The following is an 18,741-nucleotide window of genomic DNA, read 5'->3' on the forward strand; positions in this document are numbered from 1 at the left end:
AGAGTCAACACAGTTCCAAAGAATTTGTGAGAAAAAAACCTAAAATTTGAACGAAGGTCCAAAAAATGTAATGTTGAAATATTACATTTATTTTTGGACCATAGTTAAATAAATTTTCGACTGTCAATCCCTACTGACTCACAGTTAAAGATGCTCCTACGCTGACTAATGGTATATTTTCTCTATCAAAAACAGGAGCAGACGAATTAATAGTTTTCTTTCAGTTACAAACGTTACTTACTTTACTCCATTGCCACCTTTGACGCATTTGAGCTTCTTAGTTTACTTCAAGATAAACAATATTAAAAATAACTAATTGCATTTCGAAAAAAAAACCCGTGACACTATGGCCAATATGGAATGAAATACTGATTGTGCATTCACCAAAAGCAAAATATATTAATTTTGTATTATTCTGTGTGTTAATTAGAATTTATATACACGTTTAAACACCAATGTTCAAATGAGAGGCATCGTTTATGCTCTTCGGCGGTGGAGAATTTTTTGTAGAATGTATTTTATGATAATTGGGTTTGACTTCTATACGGTACATTACTTTGATTGGATGTAATTACATAATTTATGTTAATTTGTTTGATTAACATAAACTTTAGATTTGAATTAATGCATCTGATTATGAAAATGTTTTTTTAAATGGTAAAATAAATTAAAGTAACTGAGATAATTTTCTTTGCTTTCGTCTTTTAATGATTTTTTTCTGGATCAGTTTCTGATAAAAAATAAATCTCGTTGACAAATCTGTCATATGTTAAATTTATCATCTTTACGCCGTTACAATGTTAAAGGGACAATTCACTCAGGCCAATTCTTTTACATAACCAAAAAGCAAAATATGGCATAAATGTATTGTTCTACATTTCTTATGAAACATATAACATAAAATATTGACAAATTCCACGTCATTGTTTAGTATTTTAATTAATATCGTTGAAATATCAAATCGTTGATCAATACGATTAAGCAGGTACAATATGGACGATGTACCCATACTTGAGCCAAAGTCACGCACGTTAAACAAATAAACTACATAACCACTGAGAAGGTGATAAAATGATTTTAGGCAAGACAATTCACCTAATAAGGTAAACACACTACTGTCAGAGCGATTTGAGCAGTTCTAGACAAAAGTTGCATTACTCTACGAGCAAGGGACAGGGTTCGGCGTACAAGAAGTTCGACCACAATGTGTAATGGCGGACAGCGAGCGAGTTTTAACATCTACACACATGTCACAACCATGGGCTTTTCAGGCATATCATAGTAAAACCGACTGGTACAATTTCCATTAGAACGGTTTTTTTCCGATATGTGTACAAATTGTAATGTTCTCTTAGATTGAATTGTCCCTTTAACAGTGTCTAATGACCCTAACTAATAACTAGTCAGTTAAAACTCTTCTTGAAGTATCTTATTGTGGAGAAAGTCATTTATAGACGCGTGGTATCGGATCAAAACAAAACAAGGTTTTGTCAACCATAAATGGGAGTGAATATCGAAGGACAGGTCTAGACGCCGATGGATATACTATTTAGGAAATTGATCAATGAAGGGGGAAATTTGATGATCCATTTTTCTGAATAATGGATCTTTTCCCAAGACTTACTTATTCCAATATAGATAACTGGCCACAAGAAGTACGAACCTTGAAAATGGAATAAAATTCATATATTGGGGTTCTATTGTAAATTCAATATATATCTATTTGACACAATGTCATATTTTACTGTAATTTCATTATCTTGGCCATACACAGGACAAGCCAAAGTAATATCGTCCAAAATTATTTTTCAGATCAGTATGATCTGTGTGTATTTGCCAGTTTACCGCATTTTGTGCTGAAAATTCAAAATACTTTCATAAATGAAAAAAACAAATAATAAGAAAACAAAAGTTTACCAATCCACATTTAAATTCTTGATATTTCTACCTTCATGTACAACAATTCACAGGATATATACATAACATGTGTTGGTTTGGTTTAATTAGTTTAACGTCCTAATTAACAACCAGGGTCAAGTAAGGACATGTCAGGTTTGTTGATGAAGGAGAGCCGGATAACCCGGAGAAAAACACCGAACGGTGGTCAGTACCTGGCACCTGCCCTACATGGGATAGGTTGAGTGAGGGCTTGTGATATTATTTCCGGACATCTTAACCATTCGGCCACCAAGGCCCCAACATAACATAGCTAGAATTGCCAACACCTCTACATAATATAGCTAGAAGTGTTGTCAATCGGCGATTTAAATGGAATTTTGGAACTGCAATGTGTAATATTTCGTGTCTCATCTAAGCGAATAAGCGTCGATTTCCTTTACAAATATGTATAACTACCATAGATGAAGTGCGATGATCTGACATTTCTCCGTAGATTGTCCCTACCTTTTCCATTACTTTAATATCACTGGGTACCTGATATTTACGATGGCTGGGAATGGACATGAAAAATAAAAAGTGTTGCACGTGAACGCAAAAGCAATGCGTGCGAACGCAATATACTATTGCGTGTGAGCACAATGGTAAACCTGATAATTAACTGTCACTAACTCAGTTATATATTATTGCGTCCGTACGTACTATTTTTGTTTTTCATTTTCTTTCTCAGTCACCGTATATATTAGTGCACTGTAGAAGAACAGGAAATACCACACATAAACTACGCCTCTATTGACTGAAAGAAAAATGCCTGTCAACTGTGACATGACTCAATGAAATCTATAGGTGTGTGCTTAAACAACTTGACAAAAGATTAACTAAGTGAAACATATCTGTTTATCTTTGCCCGTCCCTTTATTGAGCCAAGTACAACATAGCAGGGTTTTTGAGCTGAAAAAAAAAGATAAACTTTGTGGTACAGTAGATGGATCCCGGTTATAGATGCGGTTAATAGTATAAACTATTCCGTTAGGAACCTTGGGTCAGCGGCCATTACGAAACTAAGAGTCTAGTGTTTTAAAGCTTAAGGTTAACAAGTGATATTGAAGTGAAAACAGAGGCATTTAACTGTATTACATACGGCCCATTGTGTTATACACATCGAGCTGTCTACTCTTAATACATAGTGTAATCAACATTTTATGATTTACATTAAATGCATATATACATAACAAATGCAGGGGAAATTCTATGTTACAGTACATATCGTGGGGAAGTGACAGTGTATAGGGTTGAATATAAATTAGTTTTAAGACTGTATTGTTTTATCTCACACTATTCCAGGGTAGACAAGCTCTGTATCAGTGCTGGTAAGGGTCTGTCTACAGTAAGGAGAGCGTGCACGTCAAAAGGGGTCAATTTAAACGACCTCGGTGAGATTAGGTTCATGAGGGGCTGTCAGGTAATGTAAGTAGGTATTCAAGATTTAATGCGATCTATTGTCAGGATAGTTAGGGGGAAGTTTGGTTAGACAGTTCAGGTTTAGATGTTGTGGAGTACAGGTCGTTGTTATGGAGAACACGAATTGTCTATATGTGGCTATTAAATGTAAGTAAACTTTAAATAAAAAGTATTGAACAATCATGGGTCCGATTTAAAAGAAAATATAATGAATTACAACATAAGTTATTTACTCTGTGTGAGATAGAAGAAAATGTTATTTCGATTCACAAAGATGATATTGAACATCATTTAAAGACAGAAGTCGAGGACAATTGCTTCAAACTACATCAATTGCAATTGTTAAAGTGGTCGCCTATTTAACATTAAACAGCGAATACAACCAATTCCAAAGTATTCTGGTGATCAAATAATTTATCTTTTAATTTAATGAATTAACTATTTGTTGCTAATAAAGAGGCGAGATATCAATAAAGAATCCCATTTTTTCTAAAACCACTTAACTGAACAAAAATGTACATCATATGATTGAGAAATGGCATTCCCTCTTTTTACGTCAACACTTTTATGGTATTATTACAGAGCAGTTTATCTGAGGACGAGTGCATGTCAATATAACCCACCGTTCCTTTACTTGGACAAGGACAACATACAAAAAGATCTTAAATGGGAAAAGACAGATATTTACAAACGTGAGGTACAATGTAGTCGCTTTAGTTTAGGTTACATACTACAGAGCATGGACTATTATAGCGAAATAAAACACGCGACGTTGTGTATTTTATTTACGACCATTTTTATCAACTCTTTACTTCCAGTGAACGCAATGTAATGTAATGATCTATTTTACCGACATGTGTAATCGGAAATGACAGATAACGTGTGCCACTTTGTATATGTAGTCAGATAATGTTACAGATTAGAGAGTACGCGACAATGTGTATCTTATTTATGATTAGTTGATGAATCCACTCTTTACTTCCCACTGCATGCAATAATCTATTTAATCTAGTTAACATATTGCGATTTACAGCAGGTTGAAGTTTAATTTATATAACTAGTGGCTGTTAAAGGCCTGTTGGTAGTCTTCTGTTTAAAGATTTTGAAAATGGAAATATTTTTGTATAAGTATGATATACAGCTGTATATGTCGGTCATTAGGTATTTTCCGGGTACTAGGATTCTGTAGGCAGTAATGTAATGCATAAAGTATCTGAGGACGTGTTTCTTATTAACACACACCATCAAACATAATGTTAATCCTAGAAGGATAATAAAGTAAGCACTTCCTGTTGTACGGGGTATCTACCCTCTGCTTACCGATATTTCTCCACTATTATAGGTAACTGTTGAAATAAAGGAACATAATCATTCAAATACAATGATAGTTTTATAATTAAAAACCGTTCAATGTGTTTAATGACATTTTATAATATTAATTACGTTGCAGTGTTTCTGATTGTTTTTTTTTTCTTTTCGTATATTTCGCGAATTGGCATATAATACTTTCGGTATTTGCATTTAATGTCACAAAGTACAATGGAGACGATCGATAAAAAACATGATTAAAGATACGAGTATGAATATTGGCAAACTAAAATGCTAGATGATACGATATTTAAAATTCAAAAAGACACATTGCCATATTCAATCGTTATAAAATAATCCAAAACTTTCTGAATCAATGCAACGAAATTTGCATAGCTAGAGAGGTCTACATAACAATTGAAATTGGCACGAATATATCACCATTATTTTGTTTTAATATTCTAACTGTGATCAGTACGGAGCATTTTAATTGTCGACGATTGTTTATCATTATACCTGTCAATCCCTTTAATTTTACATGTGCAATTTTACTCCGTCATCATTCAAAATAGAAGACACATGCGGTTCTCAAGCATCATACTTCAGAATAAAATAGGAAGGAAATAATAATACCATTGACACCATTAAACTGTTATGAATATTGCATTTAAAGGTACCTTGCGCAGAGTCAAACACTTGCGGTAGGTTCCCTGAAATATGAATGGATGTTTGTTTGTCTAGGTATTGGATAGCATTGGATAGTTATTGTTTTATCCAGTGACGGTGGTTATTTACGTTAAACACCAACCAGGCGTATTAAAAAATCGGTTACATCTTCGATCATTTGCTTTAATATTTCAATGATGATCTGCTGTTTTAATAGCGACATTTGCCCATCACTATACCTTCCGCGTCTCTTTAATTACACTGATACAACACACAGGAATCTGACATCGGAATCAAGCGTGCTGGCCTAGTCTGGATGGAACACAGGTAGAACAACTAATGTAACAAAATCAGACTCGCTTAATTTGGTATTTGATAAGAATCCAAGATAGAACATTTAATCAGATAGACAGATTTACTGGATAGAACATATTTTAAGTAAGTATAAGTATTTTAAGTGACACGACGCAGAAGTGAATGCGATACACATACTTGTGTATAATGATTTACAATATGATGTCGATAAGCATTAGCTATTTAAATGTCTGTTGATAGGTGAAATCGGTTGGCGTGGTCATCTAAATTAGAATATAGAATTTAAATGCTTTTAAGGCAATGCATCTTATTTTTTTTATTTCTTAAGGCTAATGTAACCTACCCTATGGTGTTTATACCGTCATTACTACCAATGCGCCTCAACCATATGTTAATTAATAAACTAAATAAACATACCCAGAGATAACCACTATGATCAAAGGAAAAAAAAACTTCTAGAAATAAGTTTAAACTCAAAGTGGACATAGCAAAAATATATCAATTAGGCTTAGCATCTACTTTGGCGGGAGTTTATTATGTGAAGGTCACAGTCGATGTAAAATATAGTATAACTAAATGCATACTTTAACTCGTTTTAAATGCACAATTTAGTATTCATAACTAATGTTATACAACTGTGGCATGCATTTAACTTAAAACATATACACCGACAGACATATCAATGTCAACCATACGCATGCGCACATATGCTACCATTGCTAAACGATAATTAAGTTTTGCACGTCATACTTAAACTGAACCTGTTCTAAACATGTATGGTTGAAATGGATTACTGGATTGTCTCAATTTCTTTATGATAATGTGATCTCTACAAACAACTCTTAGCCTTGATCAGCATGTGATGGTAAGTGTACTATTGGCGGACAGTAAATAACGTTTGCCACTCTACTAAATTTTTGAACTCGTTATACAGTTTGTATTTAACTCCGCTATCATTCAAAATAGAAGACACGTGCAGGTCTCAAACGATGATACTTCAGAATGAAATAGAAACTTTGACCATTGACCTAGTTTTGCATTCATAGTTTCTTATATTAAAGCGGTTTCGGTTTAGGTATGCACCGTCAACATATATTTCATAAAGAGTAAATTGCATTTTTTGTGATATATATTATAACTCATTTAATATCATATTCGTCTATCAGTTTGTAAAGAAATTGATGTATTGATTCTTTTAATCATATAACAATTTACGGGAATAAGAGTGCAATATAGAGTTGTAGTTACAACGGTGAAAAAGCGCATGGTTTTTATTGATTATTCATCTGAAAGTGAAATATTTTTTACATTAAGACAATCACGAGTAAAAAAAATAAGTTCATGTAAGATACAGATACGTGGCTTTGTTTTCTAACTCCATATTTCCCGTACATTGCAAACAAGGTAGTTCAATTAAATTTATATTGTGGCAAGCTAACTGCATAGTCATACGCATGCCACATTTTGTTTTGTAGGAGTAAAATCAAACGTCCCTATGGTACAATAAAGAGTAAAAGAAAACAAAATCCCTTCAATTCAGCAAGGAATGTACAGTTTTTTGGGTTGGATACTTATAGTGAAAATGTTTTTGAGATGACACTTTCTAACTGATAAGAAATATGAAAAGCATACATGTCACTTTACCGATAAGTAACAACACTCGCATCTTATCATTCGGTGTAATTCTCAAACAGTATTCAATATTCTGCGACTGTGTTTGATCATTTCAATTTATAACAAACTTTTATTACAATTCATTATTTCACTATTGTGCTTTTAGATATTAGGGGTTAGTGATTGTGCAAACTTCCACAATGTGTCTCATTAAAGCGTGTTATGAAAACTTTTTTTTTAAGATTAGCATAACCTAACTAGGATATTAAGAATGTTATTAAATATCACTGTCTAGCTGTAATTGTGTATCAATTTTTTTAACATATTTGTATGTATGATACGTATCAATATAATTTCAAATGATGGATTATAAATATTTTATCAAGCTATGGACTCGTGATAAGCATATAAGTTATAGATCATATCAAACATTGACACATTTTTTATTCTGATATACTTTGTCTAAATATTTTTTTCTATTGTTTGAAAAAAGTATTGGTGGTTATTGTGACGAAGAAAATAATACATATCTATCGCAAAGTATGTCAGACTACAAGAGAAGTGCATACAAAAACCAATGGCAATGAAATGGTTTTAATGAAACCACTGATATTTTGATTGGAATGTAGAATAGAGCTGATAGAAGTAATGCGCAATGTTTACCCCCGATACCGTATGGAAACTGACTTACCGTGAAGCGGACGAACGACTCATGTAACAGTTTAATCCTGAGGGTTTGTTTCAATACTGCTATTGTAATGCGAGAAAACAATTTTCTAGTAGAATAAACAAGTAATTGCCCTAAATGTAAAGAGACACTAAAGTTTGTTTAGACACGAACATCGTATCCTGCTCCAGGTTAAAATGTCATATTTTAGGTTAATAATCCCCTGACCTGCCACTATAGTATATATATGTTGAGGTATATTTAAAACGTAAAGTTAGCACAAATGGTTTATAGGACAAATATTTACATTACATGTACATGCAAATCATAAATTGTAGTCCGACACAACTATATGGAATTTCCTAGGGTAGCGTTTCCGTGACATCGAGCTAAACCAAAAATATGACAACTATTGTTTGTTGTTATACTATTAGGGCAGTTATTTTGATGACAATGGTGATAAACATAACTTTTGTAAATTGAAGAGAACAGCGCAACCGCAAAATATCAAATGTTGTACGGAGTAAAGACGTATAGCGTGATCGTATTTTACAGTTCAAAGAACATAGGGCATTATCTACACCAAGGAGAAACCTTTAACATCGTATCACGTTTTATATTTCACATCACAACAACAGCAAATGGGATCTATGTCGTCGGGCAAAATGTTAAAAATGGTGATGTGTCATAAAACCAGATTATATATTGTTATGTTTCTGCTCTGCATCCATCCATGCTTAATCTACTCCATTTTGTTTACATATATACCTATATATACTTATACTTATGTACATGTATCCGTATATAATATTAGTATGATAATTGGCTAAACTGACATTAAGCGAATTAAATATAATCAAATGAAGTGAATTTTCATATTTTGCTGTGTTTGATGAAAAGTAATCCGATTCTTCTTTGAATTGCAAAATGGCAGCCAATCTGAAATTTAAGATACCTGGCAGCATTAAAGATACAATGCTAGTTTTGTTATACATCCACGCTCCCAAGTGAATGTCGTATAGCTATATGATTAAGCAAGTACAATATGCACGCTATACCCATAGCCGAGCCGGTATAACCTAAGTTATACAGATGTACCAAATAGCCAAGAATGAGTTGGTAAAACTGTTGTTTAAACAATATGATGTGCCTAATAAGGTAAACACTCTACTGAAAGAGTAAGTTACGTAGTTGTAGATAAAATTTATTTTTATTCCAAAAGCGCCGACCACGGTTCGGCATACAAAACGTCGGACCACAATGTGTAGTAACAGATGCAGCGAGCGAGTTTGAACATTTCATAAACTTCGATCACAGTGGACACTGCTAGCCAAATCATAGTGATGCCAGCTACTATATATACACATTTCAGTGTTTTCTTAGTTCCAAATGTTGTTAACTTCTGTATATACTACGCTAAGAATGATTCTCTGAACCATTCTAAATAGAAATTAAATGCAAATGGTAATTTTCATAAAGCCTCGAGACGTCACGCCGCCAACGAAATAACTATTTCATCGGTAACGCTGTTATTTTTTTTTAAATAGGCTGTTTTTTAACATACAAACAATGGGATTTGTGTAGAAAATATTACGGAAAGTTCATGTCTTGGGATTTGTTTTGCAAAACGTCGCGATATCAAAGTTGTAAAATCGGAACAACACAATATTGTAAAACCCTCGGCAAGACGCGGATCTTACAGCAGCCTGTGACCCTCGGGCATATATCCCGATCCTTCATATCCACATATGGAAGATTGGTATCATATATGAAAACAAAATCCAAATTCAGACTTTACCACTAAGCTTTTTTATGTAAACCAAAGTAATTGAATAACGGTAATCTGTGATCATTTGTTTTGCTTTAAAATTAGGTATCGGTATCCCTATAATATTTGAAGGATTTTTCTCTTTGATTGCCTTCAATCTTACTATAGATAATCCTTGGATGAAAGTAACCGAAGAAGCACGAGTATGGACATATGCTTGTTTGCAACGTCAAGGGAATACACAATTCATTATATTCGAATAATCGGCTCCGGACACTTTATGACCTTCAAATCACTGTTACCTATTATATGTTAGTTGTAGGTTCCTAATCAAATATGGATACCTGCAGAGAGATCATCTGTTCAGGATTCAGTAGTGTGTGCGGCAGTATAGGTCGATGTTTCTGTGGGACAGAGCAAGACGCTACACAGGAAGACGGACTTAAGAGGTCAGCTGACTACAACCCAGATAAAGACCAACCGGCTGTGGACCACCAACCAACGGGGTGTGAGAGTAATGATAACTCTGAAGGTTAAGTTGCTGGTTTTGAATATTATTTTGCTTTTGCCAAACATCAGCTATGAGGATGATTATGTAATGAGACTGGTTTTGAAAAATTCAATTAACAGTTTCTTACACTTTGTAATGGACCGTCACAAAAAGTCTTAATCGTGATTGTCGATTTTGATAACAGAATAAATTTGAAACCTTGAAACAAGTTTCGGAAACAAGCGGTTTTATTTGATTAGATATCAGATAATTGCTATTTGACTACATCAATAGATATTTGTTTATGTTTGATTTTTTACCTTGTATCTGTTCTCAGGATATATCTAGAAATGAACACAATGAAAAAAAGATTTTTTACTTTGTATCTGTTCTCAGGATATATCTAGAAATGAACACAATGAACAAAAATATTACAATTTTGTTGTTGTTTTCAGATACTGAAAATGATTTGATAATTCCTATCATACAAACGGGTACTAGTCATAGTGCCGTGGCTGGAAGTACTTCGATCTTAAAGTGCACGATTGAAGGGGAAATCCATAAGGTGATTTGGAGCAAAAGAGCGCGGCATGACAATACATTCGCCGATATAAAAGTAGACAACATAAAGTATTTCAGCGGATCTGTTGCTTCCCCATCCCTAGTTATAGTATCGGTCGATGAAGAAGATGCCGGTACATACATATGCCGAGCTACAAATCATGCAGGAGACGGAGTAAGTGGGGAGATTGACGTTACCGTTAGGGATGCTGTAACAACCAATTGTAAGTATAGATTTAAAATATAAGCAAAAACTTACTCACTCATCGATTTTTTTTCATATATCAGCAACGATCATCAGTTGGTTGCTTATTTGAACACACTTTCATTCCATACTACTGTATGTTTATCTTCCATCAGAAACTACACCTCAACTCATATTCTACATCGTCACTAGTTCATGACGTTTCGAAAAATAAGTATTCATGTAGCCATTGTTGGAACAAAACATTTCAGTCAAAGAACAGTTTCTTTCCGATAAAACTCATACTATTGTAGTCCAGTTTTTAAAGTATGTGTATTAGGGTTTAGTCTAACAACAATCTTACATCTACTTGTTATTAAGTTCCTATCGTCACTGCCGTGTCATATTTAGTATCATATTTATATGAATAGCAAATATGATATACATACGGACTACACTGTTAATTTAAGAAACACAGTTGAAACAAAAAAGAGGAAAAAGTATCCAAGTAAGATTGTAAATAAGTATTGTGATTATAGTGTTTCTTCGTCAGCGAGTTGCCTCCTCTTAACTTCATGTTAGTTTGTTTGTATATATTGCCTTTATAAGGCAAAACACTATAATAGGCTTATCAATCCTTTGACTTTTAACACATTTGTGTCAATACATTATTTCTCACTTTGAAATAAAGATCATTTTTTGGAGAATAACTAATTAAACATGTGTCTATGTATGCTTTATGTTAATGTCTTCTATGATAACCAATTTTCGATTCTAACTAAAGTACTTAAGTAATACACGATTTTATTTGTTTTCATTACCTACCCAAGAAGGGCTTACAACAATATATATCTTTTATTCATAGTTGCTTTCAGCTTTGCTATCCGCTTATTCAATAATTTTGCTAGTTAACATGTACCTTGCATACACCACTCTTTCACTCTCAGATGACCTGGTCAAATTCATGTTTCATTATCTAATACAAAAGTATTGTTCTTCACAGCATTATATCGACAAAATACTATTTCAATTTTATTAAGACAAAGTAATTAGCTCTGATACCTGAATAGAATATTTCCGAGGAAACAAGGAAATTATTAAGATTCTTTAATACCTAAAGGCGATAAAAACAGAAGGGAAATGGAAAATGAGATAATACGCTAAAAACATCTGTATGTCCTATTAAAACATAAATCAGTTTGAAATTTGCTTATATTTTGTCTCTAAATAGTACAATTAATGAAAGCAATCTTCACATCTTTTTGACGACAGTTTTTTTTCTATGACTTACCTCCCTTGAGTTCCGATGAGTTGTGACGTCATCTGAGACAATCAACTAGCGGAAGCCGGTGTGCCGATCGCGGAACTGCCAACATGCATGTTGATTTTTGCCACAGGTCTTAGTACTTACGGAAATACACACGGAGAAAAATATGTTCTATTTTAACTTATTGGGTAGCGTGTTTTTCCCCTACATAATGACACAGTATTGACGCCATAACTTATAAAATGACGTCACTTTATGTAAATGATGATGTCATTAATGTCGAGTATATCATATGGAGTATCATGTGAGGGGTTAAACATAAGGTCATTATTCACGAATGAATAAGTATTACTTTCCTATTCAGTCCACCTTGGAGTAAAACGACCTACGTTTTGATGAAAAAAAATCATCCGTTACAAACATACGGAGACATAAAAAATACACGCAGATTCAAAGAAAAAAAAACCGATAATTTATCTGTTGTGTCTTTGCCCCCATTATTGTTCTGCGCATTTAAAAGAAAAAAAGGGTCCTCCTGCACAGTTTTCATACTTCCTTTTAGGGATTCTACTATATGTATTTAAAAAAAATGTGTATAAGTCTTAGCAAGACAATTAATTCATTATTACATTTCTTTGTACTTTGCGTTACACAACAATGTGCCGATGGTGTGAAGCCGGTATGTTCAGATCGAGCAGGGTTGCATAGTGATATGACGATATTCACAATATTATCATTATTTAAATACAGGTAATTAAAAATCGAAAAATTACAATGTACAGAAAGCTTTAAAATCATCAAAATACATCGTAAAACTCATCACAACCATGATAAATAGTAATATTTTTTCCTTCTCAAACACCAAAATATCGCGCCTTCGCTGCTCGCAAAATCGTCAAAAATACATCGTGAAACTCATATCTTAAATCGTAATATTTTTCCCGGGTATCTCTCCCGAACCCTCAAAACACCACAATGCTTGCCAATTTGGCCAATTTGCGTACTCATTAATTTCCTGTTATTTCTACATAGTACAGTTGCGTATTTGTAGAATACGAATTTTACCGTTTTGTTTTTTATCTAGACCCCTAAATCGTCTCATAATGGTCAATAGGATATCTAATGTGCCCATGTTGATATAAACTAACTTATTCTCAAATCCCTGTGGACTGTTCGTATACTTTTGAAATTTACTTAAGGTTGACAGGTTTGTTATTACCAAAACTGCGCACGGTTAGATAATATAATGAAGCGGTCATGTAAATGGTTTGGGTTTTATAAGAAATATGTTGTTCCATGGCCCTGTGTTAGTTGAACTATTTAACATGCATATCTTGTCCACGAATACATGTCATGCATATTTGGTCATTGTATCTAGTATCTGTGTTTTGTCCCGTCTTCTATATCGGCCGTGCGTGCATTATTACTACTGTAATGTTATTCTGTTTTCGTACAAGGAAAGCCCCGAAATTTTATCGAATAAATTCGTAACCTCATTACAGAACTTTAAAAAATAAATAAGCCTAACTCTTTCTGTGCGGTGTTCTGAAGGATGAAGTTTCAAATAGGAAATTGAGGTGTGTAGTACATATTTACATAAGGTGGGATATGGGTACGTTTGTCGCGATATGATAGGGTTTTTAGAAAGGGTATGAAGGGTGGCGGGGTCTACTTTCATAAATATACATTATATGTATGTACATGTAGCATGTAGTGCCATTGCATTGTTGTTTTGGTCCATTTTCTTGTAAACTTATATTTCTTCTTGTTGATATATACTTTAAAGTCTATGTTTAGAGTTTTAATTTACAGACAAAAGTCAACCGCAACCTCCTCGAACCTGAGTTGACATACACGTACACGATGTCAAATGACTTTTGACCTAAAGAACATAACAATTGTGTAGCCCAGAACATAACGATTAGAATGAGTAAACGATCGTTTTTATTATATCAGGGTATGTTATAGATTGCATATTATATATACGGATACATTTCCACTTATCAATATAGCAATTACACGTAGCGCGACTGTTTTAAATATCTATAATCGCAAATACCGCAACACTGCCCCTTGAATTTCCCGGCTCTTGTCACAACTGTTTGTCTCAGATGCGTCAGAATATACGGCCAGAGGCGATAAGCGATGCGATCGTTCTAGACAAGGGTCGTTGTGGACTTGGTTTCAAGCACATTTTATTGAAATTACGTCAAATACAACCTGTATTTTTTGTTGGAAATCATAAAGTTCACCACAATAAACAAGTATCGACACAAAGATAGCATATTTAAAAGGAGTTTTTATCACCTTTCATGTATCAATAGTTCCTATTCTAGTTTCAGTAGTACCGACAAGGAACCAGATGCAGGACATGATACCAAAACACGTCAATGCAAACATCAACGTGAATTTAACCACTTATATCGAAAGCGCCGACAATGTCATATTGGGGGATGCTGGACGAATTCAGAACCAGAGTAAGTTAAAGTTCTATACATTTACATAGAAATAAGCAGGGATATTTTTACATTGAAAAACCATGAATGAAAGTTGGCAGTCACATGGTTGTTCAAATGAATAGTAAGATTGATATAAGGCGAGAAAATATACTAGTGACTTGACGTCAGTAGCAATGACGTAATAATCTTCGAATACATGTTCTGAAATATCCCTAGATACAATGAGATCGCTCAAAGTGTGGTCCAGTTTTCTTTTTATTTATTGTGTATACCGTAAATTCTATATTGCATTATATTTTCGTAATTTAGTTTGACATCTGTTCGGTTACTAAGTTTTAAATGAAACTTGCTGATGTTATGCTACAGTAAACAACTGAATCGGCCATTACTATTGTAGTATTAGTTTGTCACCAATTTATATACGTATCACTTTTGACATTGACTAGATACAGATGACAGGGATAAGACAAAATTGGAAGCTCCCAGGGATGACGTTAACAGATATGTGGGAGATTGTGTTGATACATCAGGTTCGTGTTATGGTTATTCGATTCTAAGAAAATTCGTTATACATACTTATGCATTTGGTATGAAGAAAAAAAACTCTTTAAACCATTGTAAATTACGAGTTTGTAACCATAGAAAGGTTGATTCGTCGTTTAAGATACGAGAGAAAGAATAAAATCATACATTTTTGTAATTTGAAATTTAAAATTCTTTTAAAAGTTTACCGAAGAGAGAAAGACGGACTATTCCCTAGCATTTTCATGGTTTAGTATCCTGAAACACATAGTAAATAATTCTGTACTAGTTTAACAAATGGTCAGAAACATGCTTGATACCTCATGTTTGTTATGCTTTTAGAATTTGTAGAATTTGACAATCACTGTCCATCTGACCAACGAGTATGCAGGGTGCAATTTATTATCGGGAAATGTATACCGAGTCCGGAACTGAAAACAAGCATCGAGAAACAAGTCAAAGAAGCATTAAAAATATTCAATAGGATCGTCAATGTGGAGTTCATCATTGGTAAGTGTATTATGTAAACTAGTACGTGAATAGCTTGACAAGTAAGTGTATATCAACATATAACATCATCTTTATCCAAATTCACTGAGACATATTTTATAAGTAATCAAAACAAACGAAAAATGACGTAATGTTTGCGGTTGAAATGATGATATGTGTATGGGGTAAATTTCAAACACCAGTGTTATCCATTTTGTTATACATAGATTATATCAAAACTTTTATTAAACATTATACTAAATCGTACAAACGCAGAATAACTAGTTCTCCTGTCAATTGTATTGATTATTAACAACATCTAAATAAGCATTAACTTATCGTTACACTTGACATAAAACGTCACTGGCTTTCTATATCTCTGCCAATTACTCATTGTGTGCGATATATGCTGTTCTGATAATGCAGTGGATCATGTGCGTACAATATACGGTTTTGATTTATATATAAAGCATTATTTATTCAAATTATACAAAGTAGTATATTTTAGAGGATAGCTATGTAAATCCTTAATTTACACATTTTCTACACTATTCTTTCTTTCAAGATGATGCGAATCTTTGTAATTGATCTTTGATGTACAATGGAGTATGTCTCGTTTCAATGGGAAATTTGTTTATTGCACTGAACTTGGCTATAAAATAAGCATCAAATAACGATGTTGTGCTTTTTAATTCTATAACAAGCAGATATACGTAAGACTCGCCCCAAAATAATGGTTGTCACTCTTAATATGCATAGCGGTGGTAGTAATACATGTGCAGTAATAGTATATAATGTGTTGTAAATAATTTTACTTACCTTAATCATTAGATGGAAAATCAAATTAAGTTCACATTATATTCCCATAGAGGTACATGAATGGTCAATTTGGTCACATCAGTGGCAAAACTATGGCATAAACATGTATAAATATATCCCAGAGCCGAGAGGAAAAAAAGAAAATGCAGGGAATCCATTGATACTCGTTTCCTTAACTGGTGAATAATGGCTATAGGGTATTATACTTGTATGGTCGGGGCAAATAAACCAGGGACCATGAACCAGAAACAATTAAATAAACATAGTGGGGGAGGAGAAATAGGTTCCCATGTACCCCTCTGGCAGTTTTTCGAAACATGTTTTTTTAGGACCGGTATGATGTCTAGTTTCATTTTATTTTGACAACTAAAGTCCCATGGGGGTCATATGGCGGCCATCTTGGATTTCAGGTATCAAAACTGGCCAAAATGACACATTCGCATATATGCGCATAGATAGACAACCAAAGAACATTCAGAGGCAAATAAACACATTTTTTGATATGATTGTAACCTGCTGAATACAATTAAATCATAATAATGACGTTACATCTTCTCATTTTTGTGACATGACGGGAAAACAATAAAATTTTCAGCTTTTTTTCCCCTAAAAAGTCGATAAATCTCATAATTTTTATCACAAGTAAAAAAATTGATGTACAAATCACCTTGTAACAGTCATTTCGAATTGCACTAACCCTTGTGTAAACATATGTGTACTATAAAATGATAGATCACATCAATGAGGTCGGAAAAAGAGAGGGACCATCCCCCTAGAAATTTATCAAAAAATAGCCAAAATGACACATTCGTATATACGCGCATAGATAGAGAACCAGACAACACACAGAGGCAAATAAACATATTTTAAATATGATTGAATCATGCTGAATACGATTAAATCATAATAATGACGTTACATTTTCTCAATTTTGTGAAATGACGGGAAAACAATAAAAGTTTCAGCTTTTTTTCCCTAAAAAATCGATGCATGTCATAATTTATATCACAAGTAAAACAAAATTGATGGACAAATCACCTTGTAACAGCCATTTCGAATTGCACTAACACCTGTGTAAACATATGCGTATTTTAAAAGGATTTTATGTTGTTTTAGCAGAAGAATCATGGACATCCCCCCTCCCAACACTACTCCTAGAGAAAAAATCTCATAATTATTATTACATAAGTTACATATTTCCTGATCTATGATACAGACAGTTCCAAACTACAATTACATTTTTAAACAGTCAGGGTCATGTAAGGATGTGCTAGGTTTATTGGTGGAGGAAAGGCGGAGTTCCCGGAGAAAAAAACACCGCCAGTAGTCAATACCTGGCAACAGCCACTGTAGATTCGAACAAGCTACCCAGAGTAGAGGGCTTGTGTCGAGACATCATACCAATCAGCTATCGCGGCCCCAATTACAACTAGAATGTGGTTAGAGCCGTAATAATCCATTTTCTTTTAGTGAACAACTAGAAACATAGAATTTTTCATATATTTTCGGCTCGTGCCAGAACGAAACGTACCACTGTGTTCGAATTATTATACTTGATTTTTTTTTGTCCTGAATACACGATGGTATAACACAGCTTATTACCACAAAACTAAATCCTTTCGGTATCAAAACTGTTGCTTCATCAAAACTGCTGCAGGTTGGCGTAGGATTTCATCACTCCGGGAAAATAAATGTACACATCTATTTCGACGATTCCCTCATACTCCACCGAGTCTAGGAATCGTTGAAGCGATGACAGATGACAGGTTGAGGGTCTTACCTCGACGAACATTGCCAGTCGGGGGAGTGGTCTGGGGATCAGGTCTCCGAGCACATCAATGTGCTGGAGATAAGGCTGTTCGGTTGGCTCTGCAGACTTTTCGGAAGATTCTACATTCCAAGTCTACAGTTGTCGCGTATCTGGAAAGAGAGGATGGGGAGCAAAGTCCCACGTCCTTTGTAACATCGTCATTCTTGTTCTTCTCTTCTGTCAGGAAATGCGGTTGACTCTCTTAGTCAAACATCTTCCAGACAGGTTGAATGTTCTGGCGGATACTCTTTCCAGGCGTTGCAAGCTAGTTGTGACAGAAAAGCAGCTAAATCTCCCGATCTTAGGGGGCATTTGCTAGGTGTGGAACATACCTCATATATACCTTTTCGCCACTTCGCCACTAATTGTCCACTTTTGTCTCCCCGGTGCCAGACCAAATGACTTGGGCTGTGGACGCTCTATCTCTAGATTGGGAGGGGATACA

The 18,741-nt window shown here is 34.1% G+C and overlaps 1 protein-coding gene across 1 annotated transcript; it reads left to right on the forward strand.

Moving 5' to 3' along the window:
* The first annotated feature begins 6,375 nt into the window (after positions 1-6,375).
* LOC138305739 (uncharacterized) lies at positions 6,376-18,493 on the forward strand. The gene is made up of 7 exons (XM_069246019.1): positions 6,376-6,511; positions 10,012-10,227; positions 10,641-10,970; positions 14,534-14,674; positions 15,103-15,186; positions 15,521-15,688; positions 18,144-18,493. The coding sequence occupies exons 2-7, from the start codon at positions 10,032-10,034 to the stop codon at positions 18,491-18,493; spliced, it is 1,269 nt and encodes a 422-aa protein (XP_069102120.1). The 5' UTR covers positions 6,376-6,511; positions 10,012-10,031.
* Positions 18,494-18,741: the final 248 nt, after the last annotated feature.

This window comes from Argopecten irradians, chromosome 13 (genome assembly GCF_041381155.1).
Source record: "Argopecten irradians isolate NY chromosome 13, Ai_NY, whole genome shotgun sequence".
Lineage (NCBI taxonomy): Eukaryota > Metazoa > Mollusca > Bivalvia > Pectinida > Pectinidae > Argopecten > Argopecten irradians.